Below are 20,135 nucleotides of genomic sequence, written 5' to 3'. Positions count from 1 at the left end.
CACTGAAGGTGGGACAGGTAAAAATGGAGGGTGGAGGATAAGAAGCACTCACAATGAGGCTCTGGAGAGGAGAGAGACCTGGAGTAACTGGGTCTTCTTCTGCTGGGAGGAGCCGAGAGATTGTGGGGCAGATGGAAAGATACTGAACCCAAGCGGGGGGTGGGGGGTCCTGGCCAGTGTTCCCACAGTCTGCCTGCAGCATGCACTTGGCACAGAGAAAAACTAAAGTGAGGTCCCCAGCCCCCCAGATCCCGCCTCCCTCTCCTCACAGTACGGAGAGTGGCAGAGACTTATCCCACAGCTAGTTCTACAGGGCTACACTCTCCCCTGAAGAACAGAGGTACTCTGTGTCTGGGCCTCTAGTCTGTTGAGACAGAGGGAGGAGCACCTGGAGACATGAGATCACCATTGTTAGAAGTTTAAATCTCATAGCAAGCCTCACCCATCTTTACGACAGCAGCTTCTCAGCGGAGATCAGCCTGGCATTTTACAGAGCTAATGCTTGTAATACAGTGCCACCTATTGGAAAATAATAGAATGAACTCCTCTTTTCCTATTTGGGTTCTTTCTGGGTTCTTTTTTTTCTTACTGTTTTATTTTTGATTATTGCTTTTTGCTTTCTGTTCTTTGTTTTTTGTGGTTTTTCTTTTTATTTTTTATTGTTTTTTAATTAATTTAAAATTATTTATTTTCTTTTTTATTTCCTGTTGTTCTTTTCAGTTTGATTTCTTAATAATACCACTCTCAAGTGCCACCAAAGCAAAAAAAACTATCCAAGAAAGAGACACAGTTCAAAAAGAAAATAAAAAATTTCCAGAAAGCAATCTCAATCACATGGATATCTTGGAGATAAATGATAGAAAATACAAAATTGAAGTTCTGAAAATACTCAACAAGATACAAGAAAAAACACTTAAGGAGCTCAGAAAAAAATGAGTACTTCATCAACGAGAATGAAACTTTAAAAACAGAGATGAAGAACTCAATATATGAATTGAAAAATGAACTATCTAGCTTAGTTTATAGGACAGGCCAGATAGAGGAGATAATCAGTGATATCAAAGACAGGCAACTAGAGATGATACAGAAGGAAGAAGAGAGAACAAAAAATAAAAAGAGAGAGAGCTCTATGAGAACTGTCTGACTTCATCAGAAAGAGCAATAAAAGAATAATGGGTATATCAGAAGAAGAAGAGATGGAAAAGGGAACAGATAGCCTATTCAAACAAATAATTGATGAGAACTTCCCAAGCCTATGGAAAGAGTTAGATCCTCAAATCCAAGAAGCAGACAGAATGCCGAGTTACCTCAATCCAAACAGGCCTTCTCCAAGGCACATTGTAATAAAAATGTCAAAAATCAATAACAAAGAAAGAATTCTCAAGGCAGCTAGGGCAAAGAAGAACTTAACATATAAAGGAAAGCCCATCCGGTTATCATTAGACTTCTCATCAGAAACTCTACAAGCCAGAAGAGAGTGGACCCAACATTCAAAGTACTGAGAGAGAGGAGTTACCAGCCAAAAACACTCTATCCATCAAAATTGTCTTTCAAATATGAAGGAGAAATAAAAACTTTTCCAGACATACAGAAGCTGAGGGAATTTATCACCAGAAAACCCCTACTGCAGGGAATACCCAAGGCGGTTATTCCACAAGATACAAAGAATAAAACAAAGCAAAACTACAAGTAAAAGCTCCAACAAAGAGCTCCAATGAAAACAAGGATAATCGCCTGACTGGACGGTGGTGCAGTGGATAGAGCATCAGACTGGGATGCGGAAGACCCAGGTTCGAGACCCCCGAGGTTGCCACCTTGAGTGAGGGCTCATCTGGTTTGAGCAAAGCTCACCAGCTTGAGCCCAAGGTCGCTGGCTCCAGCAAGGGGTTACTCGGTATGCTGAAGGCCCACGGTCAAGACACATATGAGAAAGCAATCAATGAACAACTAAGGTGTTGCAATGCGCAATGAAAAACTAATGATTGATGCTTCTCATCTCTCTGTTCCTGTCTGTCTGTCCCTGTCTATCCCTCTCTCTGACACTCTCTCTGTCCCTGTAAAAAAAAAAAAACCCACAAACAAACAAACAAAAAAAACAAGGATAATCTGTGACCACAATGACATAAAAGGAGAGAGGATAAAGATCTGCAGTAGCAAAGTATGATGGAGTGCAGAAGCACTCATAAGACAAAGGACCCTTGTACATATGAACATTTTTCTCTTAATGACCTAATGGTAACCACCTACAAAAAACCCAATATTGAAACACATAGTTTAAAAAAAGAGAAAACAGAGGAAAGAAGTATGGAATATCACCAAACAAAAATAACTGACAGAAACACAGAAAAAGAACCAAAGGAGAGTTACCAGTAAACAAAACATAAAATGGCTATTGGAAATTCTGAAGTGTCAAAAATGGCCCTAAATTTAAATAGACCAAACTCACCAATAAAGAGGCACAGAGTAGCAGACTGATTCAAAAGCAAAACCCAACAGTATGCTGCCTTCAGGAGACACACCTAAGCTGCAAGGACAAAAGTAGACTCAAAGTGAAAAGTTGGAAAACAATTTTCCAAGCAAATAATACCTAAAGAAAAGCACGTGTGGCCATACTAATATCTGACAACGCTGACTTCAAGACAAGAAAAGTAACAAGAGACAAAGATGGACATTTCATAATGATAAGGGGACACTATATCAAGAAGACATAACACTTCCTAACACATATGCACCAAATCAGGGAGAACCAAAATATATAAGACATCTAACAAAACAACAACAAAAAGAAACAGACAAAAACGCAACCATAGTTGGAGATCTCAATACACCATTGATGACTTTAGATCAGGAGTCCCCAAACTTTTTACACAGGGGGCCAGTTCACTGTCCCTCAGACCGTTGGAGGGCCGGACTATAAAAAAAAACTATGAACAAATCCCTATGCACACTGTACATATCTTAAAGTAAAAAAACAAAACAGGAACAAATATAATATTTAAAATAAAGAACAAGTATATTTAAATCAACAGTATTTTAATGGGAACTAACGGCCTGCTTTGGCTAATGAGATGGTCAATGTGCTCCTCTCACTGACCACCAATGAAAGAGGTGCCTCTTCTGGAAGTGCGGCGGGGCCGGATAAATGGCCTCAGGGGGCCGCATGCAGCCTGCAGGCCATAGTTTGAGAACCCCTGCTTTAGATAGACCATCCAAACAGAAAATCAATAAAGAAATACTGGCCTTAAATGACACACTAGACCAAGTGGATATAATAGATATTTACAGAATATTTCATCCCAGTACATCAGACTATATATCTCAAGGACAGACTGTATGTTGGGCCACAACACTAACCTCAACAAATTCAAGAAGATTAAAATTATACCAAGCATATTCTCTGACCATAAGGCTTTGAAATCAGAATTCAGCTGCAGAATTCAGCCAGTAAAGAAACTCACAAAAATGTGGAAGTTAAACATCTAAAAAATGAGTAGGTCAAAGAAATAAAAGCACAGGTCAAAAGATATATACAGACAAATGAGAATAACAGCACAACATATCAAAACTTCTGGGATGCAACAAAAGCAGTAAGAAGAGAGTTTATATCATTACAGGCTTATTAAGAAACAAGGACTATCCCAGATAAACAAGCTAAACATAGAACTACCATATGACACGGCAATGCCAATCTTGGGTATCGTTTTTATAAGATAAAGTCAGAAAAAAGTTTTTTTCTTTTTAAAAAGAACAGCAGTCAAATGAATTTAAAGTATAGGTAATTATATTAAATATTATAAATCAACAGTTTTTATTAAAAAGTCAACACAGCACACGCTTTAGTAAGGTGACCCATTTTACACCGTGGGAGAGGGAATGGCAGGGAGTGTGAAACCCCTCTGGACTAAAATGAAGTAGGCAGCCCTTGGAGGTAAACTTGTTTACATGGATTTTACTATAGTAACAGATATACAATGACTAGGATGAAATATCCTTATCACATTTTTTAAAAGAATGACTTTATCGTATAAAAATAATACAACATTCATTATGTTCCACTGATACAGAAAATAAATCACTCACACTCCCGCCACTTAAAAAATCACCAGTGTTAATAGCAGGATTTCAATGTACAGACAGGATTGATGGCGGGAATCACTATACTTTTAATTTCTAAAAATTTAAATTTCGCCTGGCCTGTGGTGGCGCAGTACATAAAGCATCGACCTGGAATGCTGAGGTTGCCAGTTCGAAACTCTCAGCTTGCCCTGTCAAAGTGCATACGAGAAGAAAGCAATGAACAACTCAAGTGAAGCAACTATGAGCTGATACTTCTTGCTCCCTCTTTCACCCTCTCTCCTCTTTGTAAAATCAATCAATAAAATATTTTTTAAAGTTTTAATTTTATTTGAATACTAAAGGAAAAGATTAGTAATGAAACTGAAGGGGCTGCTAAACTTGGAATAAATGTCTCTTCACCATAGGGGCTGTTGGTTCCTAAAAGAGCCACGTAAACCAACAGCGCTCACACCGGAGTGTGCACCCAAATCCCCTACATCAGGGGTCAGGAACCTTTTTGGTTGAGCCATGAATGCCACATATTTTAAAATGTAATTCCATGAGAGCCATACGATGACCCATGTACGTTACGCATTATCCAATAAAAATTTGGTGTTGTTGTCCTGGAAGACAGCTGTGATTGGCTCCAGCCACCCGTAACCATGAACATGAGCGGTAGGAAATGGATTGTAATACATGAGAATGTTTTATATTTTTAACGTTATTATTTTTTTATTAAAGATTTGTCTGCAAGCCAGATGCAGCCATCAAAAGAGCCACATCTGGCTCGCAAGCCATAGGTTTCCGACCCCTGCCCTAGAGGGCTTGTTAAAACAGACTGCTGGGCCCCACCCCAGTTTCTGACTCAGTAGGTCTGGGGCGGGGCCAAGAATCCACACTTTTAACAAACTTGCAGGTGGTCCTGATGCTGATGCTACTGGCCGGGGAACCCTACTTTGAAAATCACTGTGCAGTCAAGAAAGAGACTGAAAAGTTAAGGCTGGTCACTAGGACTTTCCCTATATCATATAATACAAACTTAGACTTTAAAATTTGACACGATACTTGGTAATGAAAGATGAGGCTGTTTGCTCTTCATCTTCATTCCACTCTCCCTCCCTCATGTGTCAATTAATCAGTGTACATGGATTTTTCTTTGTTGAGATTAATTAAATTTGCATTTCATTCTACACTTTTCCTCTCTTATGTACCAATTGATCAATGTGTTAATTTTTCTTTGTCAAGATTAATCACACTTACATTCTATTCTACAACTATAATTCCTCAGTTTTAAAATCTTAGTTCTGGGCCCTGGCCGGTTGGCTCAGCGATGGAGCGTCGGCCTGGCGTGTGGGGGACCCGGGTTCGATTCCCGGCCAGGGCACATGGGAGAGGTGCCCATTTGCTTCTCCACGCCCCCCTTCCTCTCTGTCTCTCTCTTCCCCTCTCGCAGCCGGGGCTCCATTGGAGCGGGGGTGGCCCGGGCGCTGGGGATGGCTCCTTGGCCTCTGCCCCGGGTGCTGGAGTGGCTCTGGTCTCGGCAGAGTGACGCCCGGGAGGGGCAGGGCGTCACCCCCTGGTGGGCGGGGCGTCACCCCCTGGTGGGCGTGCCGGGTGGATCCCGGTCGGGCGCATGCGGGAGTCTGTCTGACTGTCTCTCCCCATTTCCAGCTTCGGAGAAATACAGGAAAAAAAAATCTTAGTTCTGTATTTTCATGGCCTCAGAGCTGCAAACCATTCCTTTTACTAGAAGTTTTTTGGAAAAACTGATCCCCTTTCTCCAAGTTCCCAAATGTCCAGAACAGGGGTTGATGGGACCCAGTCAGAAGTGTACCTTACCCTTTGGGCTTTGGCATCCACAGGTGGCACTGTGACCTGACCCAGGCAGTGCCACTTCCCAGATAATCTCCGTCCCCCCCCCACCCTTGACTGAGATTCTGAGCCCATAGCAAAGACTTCATCTTCCCAAGGCTTTTCCATGACTCTCCACCATATGGCCTGGTCACCCATCAGACCCTGTGTCATACTGGGGCCCATCCTTACCAAGATGGTGTTTCTTTACTCAGTGCGCCATAGCATGGGGGTAGGGAAGGCCTTGCACCAACCACACCAGTAACATTCACCTCTTCTTACCACTGTTTCATTGCTGCTGGTGAACTTGTAGCTGCTGTGTATTAAGTTGGCTATTTAATGGAGAAATAGAATTTCTGAGCAAGTTTTACTGCTCCTGCTTGTACCTGGAAATACCTCTAGCCTTTTTCTAAAAAATGAAAACTACTAAAAAATGTAGGACTCATTGGGTAAAATGTGCTATTATGCATCTACATAAATTATTATAATGTAACTATAAGTTTTTTTCCAATAGCAAAGTATCCCCCAAAATATTTATAGTTTTCTGTGTGATAAGATTATGGATTCTTAAATTGAAATTTATATGGAGATAAATATAGATTTACATGCAGCTATAAGAATATAGGCACAGCACACAGGAGAAGCGCCCATTTGCTTCTCCACCCCTCCACCGCGCCTTCCTCTCTGTCTCTCTCTTCCCCTCCCACAGCCAAGGCTCCATTGGAGCAAAGATGGCCCGGGCGCTGGGGATGGCTCTGTGGCCTCTGCCTCAGGTGCTAGAGTGGCTCTGGTTGCAACATGGCGACACCCAGGATGGGCAGAGCATCGCCCCCTGGTGGGCAGAGCGTCACCCCTGGTGGGCGTGCCGGGTGGATCCCGGTCGGGCGCATGCGGGAGTCTGTCTGACTGTCTCTCCCTGTTTCCAGCTTCAGAAAAATGAAAAAAAGAAAAAAAAGAAAGAAAGAATATAGGCACAACCCACATTCAGTTTACTCAGTTTTCCCCACCCATCAAACTTTAAAACTAGCAAAACCACAAAGGGAATAGTGCCCTTTGAAGTTTGTGGAACCAGTAAGAAAGAAATGACCAGGGATGCTCAACCAGAAATACCATGTTTCTCTCAACCTTTGGTGTATGTGTCCAGTATAATACTTAACACTCTATAGTGGAGGTCTTCATTTCTGTGAGTCTCTTCCCCAACAGCTGATGAGGTTCCTCAGAGCAGGAACTGGGTCTTATCTTTGTCTCCCAGTGCCAAGGAAGGGTCTACCACATAGACGAGGAAGGGGGAAGGCAATGGTATGTAACTTATCAAAACTTTGTTTATAATTTTTTAAAAGATTTTTATTTATTCATTTTTTAGAGAAGAGAGAGAAAGGGGAGGAGCAGGCAGCATCAATTCCAATATGTACCTTGACTGGGCAAGCCCAGGGTTTCAAACCAGTGACCTCAGCATTCTAGGTCGACACTTTATCTACTGTGCCACCACAGGCCAGGCTCAAAACAACGTCTAAGACCTGGCCAGGTAGGTCAGTTGGTTAGAACATCGACCTGACACACCCTGGTTGTGAGTTCAATCCCTGGTCAATCAACCAATGAGTGCATAAATAAGCGGAACAAATCAATGTTTCTCTCTCTCTCTCTAAAATCAATGAAAAGTTCTTTACAAATTTATAAAAAACTTTCTCACGTCTTGTGCATTAGTGAGCTCAATTATTTCTAGTTGATAAAAAGTGCTACGGATAACCTTTTGTTCAACCTTCAGAAGAAAATTAGATATTTAGTTCCTAATAAACATAGTCTACTCATTACTCATTCATTCAACTAATATTTAATGTGTCTAGTAGGATGCAGGGAGCTTCTGATACTATGGTAAACAAGACAGACAAGGTCCCTGTCCTTATTTTATACTCTAAATTATAAAGTAAGACTTCCCTTTTAGGCTTTAGATCTTATGTACTCGTTTTCTGAATAAACCCATGCTACAAATAGGTATTTTGCAAACAATATGTTTTGCATTTTGAGACAGTGCCAAAAGTATATCCAAATATGACGAAAATGAAAATCAGGTGTGGAATGATTACTACTGAATTGACCATCTTATCTTGAAGTGCTACAATGAATAAAAACAGACCTAGAGAATCAATGTCATTTACCAAGTTACATTTCTATGCTCACCATCCGTTTTCCCTGTCAGACTGTTAGTGCCACAAAGACTGCCCCTGTGTGCCTTTTTCTCTTATTCACTGTTGTGATTTTAGCACAGAATCTGTGCAATAAATGTGTTAACTAAATGGTTAAATATTTGAGGCTCATAACTATTCCCCAGGATATAGGAAGAGGTGAAATAAATCCTTCTAAATTTAAGGCAGATGTTATGAATACTTAGCAAAATATAAAGTTGCTATACTGCTGTATGCATGCATTTCCTTCTTACCCTAGTGGAACTACCGGATGGTAATGTAGCAAGTGTTCTCACCCCTCTTATTGCTGACTCATTAAGGAAATGGCTGCTCTATCTTTTAGATATGTAAAAAAATGAAATGTTCGTAGTAAGATTTTTCACAATCTGGTCATGAAAAATTAAGTTCTTACCAGATTTTAATTGTAAGTGCAGAACAGTGTGATAAATATCAACAGGTCCTACCTAGGGCTGTAATTCTCATAGAATCAAGTAAAATAATGTTCTCACAAACCGGCAATTGATGTCTTCAAGTATAACAAGCAACAATATTTTATTACTAATAAACAGTTCACAAAAAGTAAATTGAGAATATATATATACTCTTAAGCAGAACACAGAAAACATAAATAAAGAAGATATTAAAGTCTAAAATATCACTTATAATGCTACCAATTCTCTTATACATAGATATTTAATACAACTAAACTTAAAATAAACATTTTATAATATGTGCTTGCAAAATGTGTGATGCTGTAGTAGTCAAGTACAATTTCCAAATATGACTTTGCCAAATTTTTTAAAAGCCTTTAAAAATATGAAATGCACAAGCTTGCCCTCAGGGAAAGACGAAGAAAGATTACAAAATATTCCACATATTTTCAACAATAGTATTTTAAAACTGGAAAAGAGAAAATAGTTGTGGAAAAAACTGAATGAACCAAGATCTAAAACTTCAGTGCACTTGTACCCAACAGCATATTTTGAAGTACCTTTTCTCTCACCTTTTTCTATTATTATATGAAATGTATGAATTCTATAGGCCTTGAACTTCAGAAACTTATGAAAACTTCAGGTTATAAGATAAAATGTCATCAGAAAAAGGCAAATCTGGTATAAAATTTGCTACTATAAGGCCACTGTTTAAAGTTCTTTCAGATACATTTGTTTTGTTACATAAGCAAAACTTTTTAAACATATGAAAATTTGAATATAACTCAGTTAAGCTCCCTATGAAACCATGCTCAGAGAAAAACTCAACAAATGCCCTTCTGAGACTTTTTGCAACAAAAGAAAGTACAGTCAATAGAACTTTCAGTTGAATACTGTATTTTAAAAGCAAGTAAGTGTAGAAACATTGCAGCATTGTTTCTACACTAAACACTACAGAAAAATAGTGATTTTTATCAAGGAAGTTACAGTATTAGGGCTTCAGTGCCAATTCTAATTCCCGACAGATGTTCTCAAATGTCATCCTGTAGTGTTGCTTCCATTTGTAAATTTCCGATTAAACTTCAGTGGTGATGTCTATATATTCCTATTGAAAGAAAACAAAAGAAATACAGACTTGAAGAGAACTGTCAGGTATATCATCTGAGCTCGAGTTTTTCATATAGTTTTACTTGCATCAAAGATCCCCCCCCCAAAGGTACGTAGAACCACAAACATACAAAGTAACAGTATCACACATGAAATGATGTCAGTAAGACGAAGAAAATACACCACACTTGACACACTGGTATTAATAAGTTGACAACAATGGCATTCTGCCATTGGGTGAGTTCCATTGGGGACATCCTTGACAAAAAAAAAAAAAAAATCAAGGCTCTTAAACTAGTCTTCAAGTAGAGAGCCTGATGAGACGCATGCACAACCTGAAACTGGCATTTTCTCTTTGTCATCATATGGCATGTAATTCTAAAGCTATATGGCCTCTTCTAGCTTGCTAATAATGGCAGAGCAAGGTATGAGGGGGAAGCTCTCTTACTTTTGGATGGTTACCTACATCGTAAAATATGTAAGGTTCAATAAACACAAAAAGAAATTTACAGGAACAGTAAGACTATGATTAAAGGACAATGAGCATGGATTCTATACCTGTGATGCTATGTAAAATATTAAATTATCAACCACAAAATGGACATAAGGCCATTAAACTAATAAAAAAGCAAAAATGGTAAAATGACATGTTTTCTGGGACATTAAAAATTATTAACATATATATCCTTACCTTTTAGTAGGATCTTACAATATTAAAACTGAAAGAAATTTAAAAGTTGATTTATTTTCTGGTATTTATATTAGTACACAAATGTTTAATTCCAAACAAAAAAAAAGTACTGATAGCAAATTCTTGTTCTTCTTTCTCTTTTGGTTAATGAGATATTCAAAATACAATATACTTAGATAACATTATTCGTTTAAATAGAGGTAGACTTCATTGTATCCTATTTCTTTACTTACTATACAATATTTACAAAATCTGTTCCCTATTAACTTTAAAAAACTATAATAATTCTTAAAATTTTTCAGCTAAAAGCCTCATTTATAAAAATGTATAATTTTTTAGACATACAGATCTCGACCATCAGTATACTGATTATTGTGCATAGTAGCTTATAGTCTATATGGAAAAGTTATTTGTATAAAACCTCTAAGATAATGACTGCATTAACTTACTGGTTTGTACTTACCTCTTAATTTTTCTCCTGGGGAATTAAAGAAATAAATAATTAACATTAAAAAAGTGCAATTATCTGAATCACATTCACCTTTTTTTTTTTTTTTTTTTTTACATTCACCTTTTTTAAAGAATTCTTTTTCTTGAGTGGTTTTAGACATACAGGGAGAGGAAGGGAAATGGAGAGGGAGAGAAGCATTCACTTGCTGTTCCACTTATTTATGCTTTCACTGGTTGTTTCCTGCATGTGCCCTGACCAGGAACAGAACCTGCAACTTTGGCATTTCAGGATGACACTCGAACAGACCGAGCTAACCAGATAGGCCTGAGTCACATTCACCTTTGACAGAACTTCTTTTACACTATCTCTTGAATTGATCCCTCTGTTCTTCCAATTATTTGAAAACCTAATTAAGCAGAATGCTGAACTAGCTAATCCAGCACCACCTTCATCTAGGTTTTCATAACTTGACACTTGTGTCATTGCAAATTTCCTCTTGTTGGGTTTCCTGCATCTCAGCTCCTCCCCAGAACCCTGCCTACCCATTGCTCACCAGGTGATCACCCTCAAGTGCCACTTTCTCCTTTTCAGTCTAAGAGTCCCTATTACCACCACATCACAACACAGTCTTCCCAGCTTTTTGAGGTCCTCTATAATTTGTACACTCCTATTTCTACCCAACTCTCCATTCCACTGCCAAACATGAACCTTTGGCTGTAGCCCCTTCTATGCCCTGCTCTTCATGACTCAGCTCATAACCGACCTTCTCTGTGAAGAGGGCAGAAATCAATACATTCCCTGGCCCTTCCTAACATATCGATCTATTCCTCCTCTCTTTAGGCATCTACCATCTGTGAAATTAAACTCTTAAAAAACATGGTTGTACAGCAAACAGTTAATACAGTATACTTGACTGCTCCTTTAAAAGGCCTGCTTGCAAGGCTGGCCATTGGCTGGCATCTGGGAACTTAGATTTCAGGAGGGTTCCCACCATTGATGAGTGTCTAAACTGTGCAAACACTATAGATTGTACTGAACACTTGGGCTTTCATCCTGAGGATCTGGAATTTGGGTACATGCCTGGCAGGGGGTTCCTCCTATGTGATCAGCTTCCAATAAGTCTCTAATGAGCACTGAGTCTCTAACAGGCTTCCCTGGATAGCAGTATTTCACATGTGTTTCCACAGCTCATTGTTAGGGGAATTAAGCAACTCCTGTGCGACTCTACTGGGGGCAGACTCTTGGAAACTTGCACCTAGCGTCCCCTGGACTTTGCCTGGGTACCAATTCCCTTTGTTGAGTGCACTGTGAAGCCTTCCACAGTAACACATCACAGCCATGAGTGTCACTATGTGCTGAGTCCTCTGAGTCCTCCTGGCGAATCACTGAACCTGGGGGTGGTCTTGGGGACCCCTGACACAATGGCTGCTGTTCACAAAATTTTTAGAGCTATGGATGGATGTGTTTGTGTGAATGTATGTATGTGTTGTGTGTGTGTGTGTGATTAGATTTGACTCATTCAACAAGCATTTTCTAACGATAGACTACATGAAAGGCAAAAGGAAAAATATGAAAACTAATGAGGTATACCCTCTTATCCTCAAAAAGGTGATCATCTATTTGGGGAAATAGGAAGGTAAACAGCAACAGTGAGAGACCCGATGAAACGAGAGTTAAAGAGGAAAGGGGGCTGGCCTGGCCTGTGGTGGCACAGTGGATAAAGAGTTGACCTGGGGCCCTGGCCGGTTGGCTCAGTGGTAGAGCGTCGGCCTGGCGTGCAGAAGTCCTGGGTTCAATTCCCGGCCGGGGCTCATAGGAGAGGCGCCCATCTGCTTCTCCACCCCTCCCCCTCTCCTTTCTCTCTGTCTCTCTCTTCCCCTCCCGCAGCGAGGCTCCATTGGAGCAAAGATGGCCCGGGCGCTGGGGATGGCTCCTTGGCCTCTGCCCCAGGCGCTGAAGTGGCTCTGGTCGCAACAGAGCGATGCCCCAGAGGGGCAGAGCATTGCCCCCGGGTGGGCAGAGCGTCGCCCCCTGGTGGGCATGCCGGGTGGATCCTGGGCGGGCGCATGCGGGAGTCTGTCTGACTGTCTCTCCCCGTTTCCAGCTTCAGAAAAATACAAAAAAAAAAAAAAAAAAAAAAAGGGGGGTTGACCTGGAACACTGAGGTTGCCGGTTCAAAACCTTGGGCTTGCCTGGTCAAGGCACATATAGGAAGCAACTACTACAAATTGATGCTTCCCGCTTCTTCTCTCTCTCTCTCTCTCTCTCTATTCTATCTAAAAGTCAATAAATAAATAAATAAATAAATAAATAAATAAATAAATAAAGTTAAAGAGGGAAGGGGGCTTTGATAAGGCTTTCCTGGGTCTGAACAGGAAATCAGGGTTTAAGTAAGAAAAGATTGGGGACCAGGAGGCTATTTTAGCCAAGAGAACAACACATACAAAGATAGAAATATGTGAAAAAAATAAGTTATACTATAAAAAGCAGAGGGCCCATGGAGAAATGTGGTTAGAAAAGTAGCTTAAGGCTGGACCCGGCTAACAAATCTAGTCTCTTTTTTCATAGGTAACAAACTCTTGTGTTTACACTAGAGTGATATGATTGAACCCGTGTTTTGGAACAATAACTGTTCCAGTAGTGAAGGAACAGGGTAAGTAAGTCATAGGAGGCAAGGAAACAAGTTAGAGGCTCCAAGAGTCTGAAAAACAGACCAGGATCCCATAAGAATGCAGCATACAGTAAAGGTGCCATTTCCAACTGGGGGGCGGAGGGGAGGGCCAGTTATTCAATACGGTGTTAGAAAACCTGCCTATCCACTGGGGAGAAAATCAGATCCTGACCTCACATTGTATCATAAAAATAATTCTAAATGGAATATTTATGTTTAACATTTTATAACCATTAATTTATCCATTATGGTTACAGAAATAGCCATAAGGAATTTTTATAAGCATAAACACGATAGTGGACAGGTTTATCAATATTTACAAGTTCTGTAACATAAAAGCCACCACAAACAGCTGGCAAATCTCAAATAAATACCAGCAAAATATATGACAGATGAATACCCTCAGTAAATCAGGAGCTCTTATAAGGCAACAAGGGAAAGTACCACCCCCTCACCAGAAACACTGGGAAAGCACAAACATAAGGAAGGTGACGGAAGAAACACAAATAGCCAGTAGATACATAAAAGTGTGGTCACATCACTAATAACCAAAGCAAAGGGAATGTGCACTCTTTTCTGCTATCAGCTTGACAATAGATCATAATGCAGTGCTGGCGAGGGTGCAGGTAAACGGGCTCCTTCATGTACCTCTGGTGAGAGCAGAAACGAGTAAAAGGGGGCACTACGGCAAGGTGCCAAAGGGTCAGTGCTCCCAGTGTCATTATGGACAGTAATGAAAACCTGTAAGCTACCCTAAAGTCATCAACGGAGGCTGGGTTAAGTCAGTCAGCAATCGTCAAACTGGGGTATGCATGTGCTTAGGGGTATGGAAAGGCTTTCCAAGGAGTTTGCAGGTACAGCTAATTTGGAGGGAATTAATTTCCAGATCTTCAAATTCCCAGTGCAAGCTTTCCAGAATTAACCTGCCTGCACAACTGATTTAAGTCTGATTCCCCATCTTTCACTTTATACAGGAAAGATCCATCTATTCATCCCAAATCTTATTACTTTGCATTACCCGGGATTCTCCCAAAAGGGGCGACTGGAAGTACTGGAGATAGTGGGGGAAATGACCCTCCTCTAGCAGCTAGTAATGAAATACCATACTCCTGCAGGCCAACACTTTCTGATTCTTTGCTTTTGGTTAATAAAATAAAGAGAGGAGAAACTGAGCTGGCAGTGAAAGAACACCCAAAATGTTTATACTTTTTGATGCTAGATCACTAAGTGGTTCTTCTGGCCTAGAATTCAGAGTGAGTTCAAATAATCAAGTGGCATTGCTATAATAAAGTCCTTTCCTTCCCACCTATATAATCATATAAACAAGGTTTCTCAGGCCTATATCCATAAAGAGAGAAAATAGAGTTAGAATGCATACTAAAGCACTATTTTTCTATCAGCAATAGTATTTATCTATAAACACATGAATTAATTTAAAAGAGAAACATATATCTAACAAAATTTGTTTGATCAATACTTGATAAAATCTGTAATATATTTATGGTATGTTGATCAACAGTAATGTTAACTCAGTCCAGAGGAAATATTTAATACCTAACAGTCACAGAAATCTATTAACATTTTAAGTCAAATTTGATTTGGTTATCAATAAAAGTCTTTCGAAGTAAAGCCTATGGGACAAATGAAATGAAATCCAAATTCAAGGCCAAAAAATACGATGTACAATTTCTCACTGTTAAAAGAGCTTGTTTGTACATCTTTTTAAATCGATGACGTTAGCAAGTTTCTGCGGTGCGCAGGTTCCACTAAAGAGATTTAAAAGAATGATGTAACAGTTTTATTTGAGACTTAGTATTTACAATAGACCAGATATTATAGCCTTTATAATAATTTAAACTTATAATAAAAAATTAGATACCAAACTAAACATGTGCAACAAGGTTAATATTTTTTTTTTCAAAATTCTAGAGTCTGTAAGCAAAAGAGTTTGAAAAGCACTGAAATAAATAACGCGTTCACAGAGAGGAAGAATATGCAGCTATTAAAAGGAAAGAACTGAACTGCGGAACGAATGAGTCATAGAAGCAAGCCGACTTGGAATGGCTGAACTTGGAAGGGGGACTAGGAGGATTATTAGGACAAGTTCCTGGTGTGGCTGGCTGGCTGTGGAAACTATGGACCATGAGGAGAAACCAGTGTTCTTGAGAGCAAATTTTATTTTCTTTTTAATAGCATTACTGTGATGCAATTCACATACTATATAGTTCACCCATTTAAAGTGCACAATTCAACAGTTTTGTAGTGTATTCAGAGCTGTGCAACCATCAGTCACCATAAGCAGTTTTAGAATATTTTTCTCATGTCCCCCCAAAGCCCCGTACCATATCATTAACAGTCACACACATACACCCTTTTCCTGTTACACCCCAGTACCTGGAAATCACTAACCTACTTTCTCTATGGCTTGGTTTATTCTGAACATTTCCCATAGATAGAATAGTACACTATGTGGTCTTCTGTGACTGGGTTCCGTCACTTAGCACCATGGTTTTAAGGGTCACCCATGCTGTAGCTTGTGTCAGTGCAAGTTTGGCTTTGAACATGTTGAATCTGAGGCACTATCAGGATAGCCATGCGAAGGCAGCTGGGAGGGAGCAGGAAAGCTCAGGCTCTGGAGGAGTCAGGGCTGAAGCCATCACCGGAGGTGGTGGCTGAAACCTTCGGGAAAGGTGAAGGCAATCAAGGCAAGCATAACAAGGAAAAAACGAAGAGGACCACGAATGCAACAGCAGAAAATGCTGACATGCCCTAAGGATGCATGGAAGAAGAGGATGACCGAGTAAGACAGACAAGCCAGAGGCAGCAGCAAGTGGAACTGGAGGCTCCAGGTCACCAACGTCTGAGGGTGATGATGCTCTACGTGACACTTCTGCACCTTGGCATGCTCCAGTTTGAGCGACACAGCAGGTGTATGACAGATGTTTATTGATCCATCCCATCTTGGTTTGTGTTCTCATCTTCATACTCCATGACTTCCAAGGTGTTTTTCAACTCACAAAGCCATAAATCCGAGTCCCTAACTCCCTCCCTGCAGTGTCCTTATGCTCTGTCCTTCGTTCCCTTCATATCCCAGTCAGCCCCCTGGCAGGCCCCTGGCTGACAGGCACCTGAGGGCTGCTGCAGAACCTATGAGGCTTAACGCCAGGCTTCCTGACCAAACACACCACTGTCGACAGCCTCTCAGAGGCAGTGTTCACAGAGGTGGCTTCACGGACTCTTCCTAGGTTCTTTTCCTATTCTGAACACAGCCCAGCCCTCCAGAGTTTCTGCAGATGTTCTGTGATGAGAAGAGGATATATAAGAGGGGAACCAGTGAATGACAGTGGATGAAAGACTGGCCTTACGCCAGGTGGTACCAGAGATTCTTCCCACCCCTTCATCCTCCAGCCTAAGCCCAGAATTCGAAAGGAAATGCGACAAAAGGGAATCTGGGTGCCAGAATGGGGTTGACGTGACAAGTGCATGATGAATGCGCAGAAAGAATTTCAGTTCTGTCCTTCCTTAATACCACTTGGAAATCGTACTACTCTGTAGGCAGCTGGGGAACCAAGGTGATTATAGGGAAGCCACAATCGTTCTGGTAAGTGGGACAAGGACGAACGAGGTCTAGGAGCACATCTCCCGCACCCCTTCCTGAAACTGTTTGGTGTTAGAGACAGGAATATATCTGATGCACAGTAACCAGACCATACCACAGCTGAGTATCACAAGACTTTTGAGCCATGAATGATCAGCCCATGTATTTCAATATGGCGAGGTAGCGAGAAGTCCAGACCAGATCAATCTAAACCTTCCTAGTGGACTTTGAAGCATGTGGGAAAAAGTTCCAAGGTACCTAGATTAATTAATTGATTGTACATCTGTAATTAATCTAGGTGGTGGTCTAAAAATGGTGAAAAGAATGAAGTCCTTATTAGGACAAAAAGTCAAAGCAGTGAACAGATGCTGCTCAGACTAAGGTCTCTCTCTAGAACAGGAGCTCCAAAGTTCCCTCTAATGCTGAACTTGGGATAGAAAGTGATGGAAATGTGCAGAAGTTCCCCAAATCTAAGGGAGAGAGGAAGCAAGCAACATTAGAAGAAACCAAAGACTCCAGGCCTAAAGGATGAGGTAAAATGAAATAATAGCTCTAAATCATCCATTCATGGCCCTGGTCGGTTGGCTCAGTGGTAGAGCATCAGCCTGGTATGTGATTGCCCCAGGTTTGATTCCGAGTCAGGGCACACAAAAGAAGCAACCATCTGCTTCTCAACCCCTTCCCCTCCCCCTTCTCTCTCTTCTCCTCCCACAGCCATGGCTTGACTAGTTCAAGCGTATCACCCTAGGCACTGAGGATGGCTCGGTGGAGCCTCTGCCTCAGGAACTAAAAATAGCTCAGTTGCAAGCACGGCCCAGATGGGCAGAGCATCGGCCCCAGGTAGAGGTTGCCGGGTTGATCCCAGTCAGGGCACATCGGGAGTCTGTGTCTCTTATCTCCCCTCCCCTCACTTGGAAAAGAAGAAAAAAATAAAGAAATCATCAATTCATACATGTGGAATGGGGTTTCAGAGTAGCACAGTACTCCTAGGACAGCACTAAAGCCAAGTAAGCCTTAAGAACCTTAGTTCAGACCTTGGCAGAAACAGAGCAGTCACAACGCCTCGTTACTTTTCCTAAAGGTTAGGAAAGTATGGAGCCCAACCATGAAGTAGGGTGCTAACGGTGGGAAACCTGATTTCCTGCCACACTCCTCGAGTTGTACCTTGTTCAAACATAGTCTATAAAAGCCTGGCTATGGCTTGCTTTCAGGCACTGATAGTAGCCAGACTGGAAAACCTATGTTAACGTAGCTACAATACAAAGATACACGAACTAATCTCCAGAAGGGTATGCCTAAGGAGAACAATAGTAAGACACTATGTGTTTTTTTCAAATCCAGTGAGTGTGAAGCACTCAGATGGCAGCGAAAGGCAAGAGGGCAGGGTCTGCACTGGACCCTGACTGTAACTGCTACATTTTAGTTGACACAAAAAGCCTAAGTCCTAAAGACTGGAGACTGACAGGCTGTGGCCCCTTTTAAGACACACTTCTCACGTCTTCAGATGAAGGCTTGACATCTGGTTTCTATTTGCTGTTAAGTGAGGCTGTTGGTCAACATGGTCTGGAAGAGCTGGGTGGTCAGCAGGCACGGGCAAGGTGAGGCAAAGAAAAGGATGATAGAATAGAACAAGTCCAATGAGCAAACAGGAAGTGCAGGCTGAGGCAGACAGTCAAGTAAGCACACAGGAGTCCCACATCATTGAAAAGAAGAGAAGGAAAAATGGAGTTCAATTAAGCTAACACTCCAAGTTCAGCAAAAAACTAACGGAAGAGAAACACATGACATGTACCTGAAACTCAACCTTTAAATTAGGGAAAAGGCTTGCCTCAGCCTTCCTCCTCGAGTGGAAATCAACAACTAGCCTCCGAGACCATTCCGGCTGCCCCTGTCGGTGGGGACAAATACCTAGATGTCCGGCAAAGAAACTTGCCACCCAAGACAGGAAGAGAAGCAGCACCTCGATCCAACAGTAGGGAGGTATACAAGAGGGAAAATGACACCAGTTACAATCCCATTTTTAAATGATGGCTTTTTTAATGCCTACGCGGACATACACCGTGAAATTAGAAACGTCTTCTAAGGTACTCCGTTAAAATTGGGGGGAGGGGCGAGAGAGTTCCAGAAGATATTTAACTTGAAAGGTTTAGCCTGACCAGGTGGTGGCGCAGTGAATACAGCATCGGACTGGGACCTGGAGGATTCAGGGTCAATATCCCAAGGTCATCTGGCTTGAACGCAGGGTCGATGCCTTGAGCGTGGGATCATAGACATGACCCCATGGTTGCCAGCTTAAGCTCAAAGGTCGCTGGCCTGAAGGCCAAGGTCACTGGCTTGAGCAAGGGGTCAATCACTCTGCTGTACCCTCCCCCCATCAAGGCACATATGAGAAAATAATCAGTGAACAACTAAGGTGCCGCAACGAAGAAGCTTCTCATCTCTCTCCCTTTCTCTCCCTTCCTGTCTGTCCCTGTCTATCTTTCTCTGTCTCTATCAAAAAAAAAAAAAAAAAGTTTAAAAGAATCAGTTGTCAACTCCCTTCTTCTGAGATTCACATTTCAAAAACTAGGTTTTAGTGAAATCACTAAGCAAGAAAATATCTGATTTAACTGATGTAATACTATTATTCTCATTTAAATGTAATATATAGAATGTAATTTTATATCATGCTCATTCTACATTTTCAAATACCAATATGGCAAATTTAAATAAAATCTATATGCAACTAATACTGTGAAACTCAAATTATTAAAAGAAGTGTTTTATTAACATTAACCCTTTGAGTAGTACGAATGTTCATGTACGTCCTCGTGCCTCCTGACCAACCAGAGTACGATCGATTTATTTTAAAAATGTGTAAGGCAACATTAAAAAAAGGCAAATGTATGTTCTTCTTGTTTCCATAAATTGGTTATCAAGCAAACATGATTTTAAGTTAGTAATACTGGAACTAATTTCATTTATTAAAAAAAACCTCACTCCAGGATCAGCGAGCATGAAACAAACTCACTACTCAAAGGGTTAAGAATTAGCATAAAGTGGTGATGGTTGCACAGCATTCTGAATGCAATTAACGCCACTGAATTGTATACTTAA

At 40.9% G+C, this 20,135-nt stretch overlaps 2 protein-coding genes across 3 annotated transcripts in view; both read right to left on the bottom strand.

Annotated features, from left to right (window-relative positions):
* Positions 1 to 20,135, bottom strand: part of SH3KBP1 (SH3 domain containing kinase binding protein 1) — a 467,100-nt gene that overhangs the window by 386,520 nt on the left and 60,445 nt on the right. The gene's annotated exons all lie outside the window — the stretch shown is intronic.
* The window catches only part of BCLAF3 (BCLAF1 and THRAP3 family member 3), a 71,964-nt gene continuing 60,535 nt past the window's right edge, over positions 8,707 to 20,135 (bottom strand). The window contains exons 14-15 of one of the 2 annotated variants that reach the window (XM_066248858.1): positions 10,320 to 10,347; positions 8,707 to 9,626 (exon numbers count right to left, since the gene is read on the bottom strand). In XM_066248858.1, coding sequence (XP_066104955.1) covers positions 10,342 to 10,347 — 6 coding nt within the window. In that variant the 3' untranslated portion in view covers positions 8,707 to 9,626; positions 10,320 to 10,341. The remainder of the gene's footprint in view (positions 9,627 to 10,319; positions 10,348 to 20,135) is intronic. The other variant, XM_066248857.1, reaches the window with a different exon arrangement.

The sequence above is a fragment of the Saccopteryx bilineata genome, chromosome X, assembly GCF_036850765.1.
Source record: "Saccopteryx bilineata isolate mSacBil1 chromosome X, mSacBil1_pri_phased_curated, whole genome shotgun sequence".
Lineage (NCBI taxonomy): Eukaryota > Metazoa > Chordata > Mammalia > Chiroptera > Emballonuridae > Saccopteryx > Saccopteryx bilineata.
The sequence above is the reverse complement of the archived record's forward strand: the minus strand, read 5'-3'. Positions and strand labels throughout refer to the sequence as shown.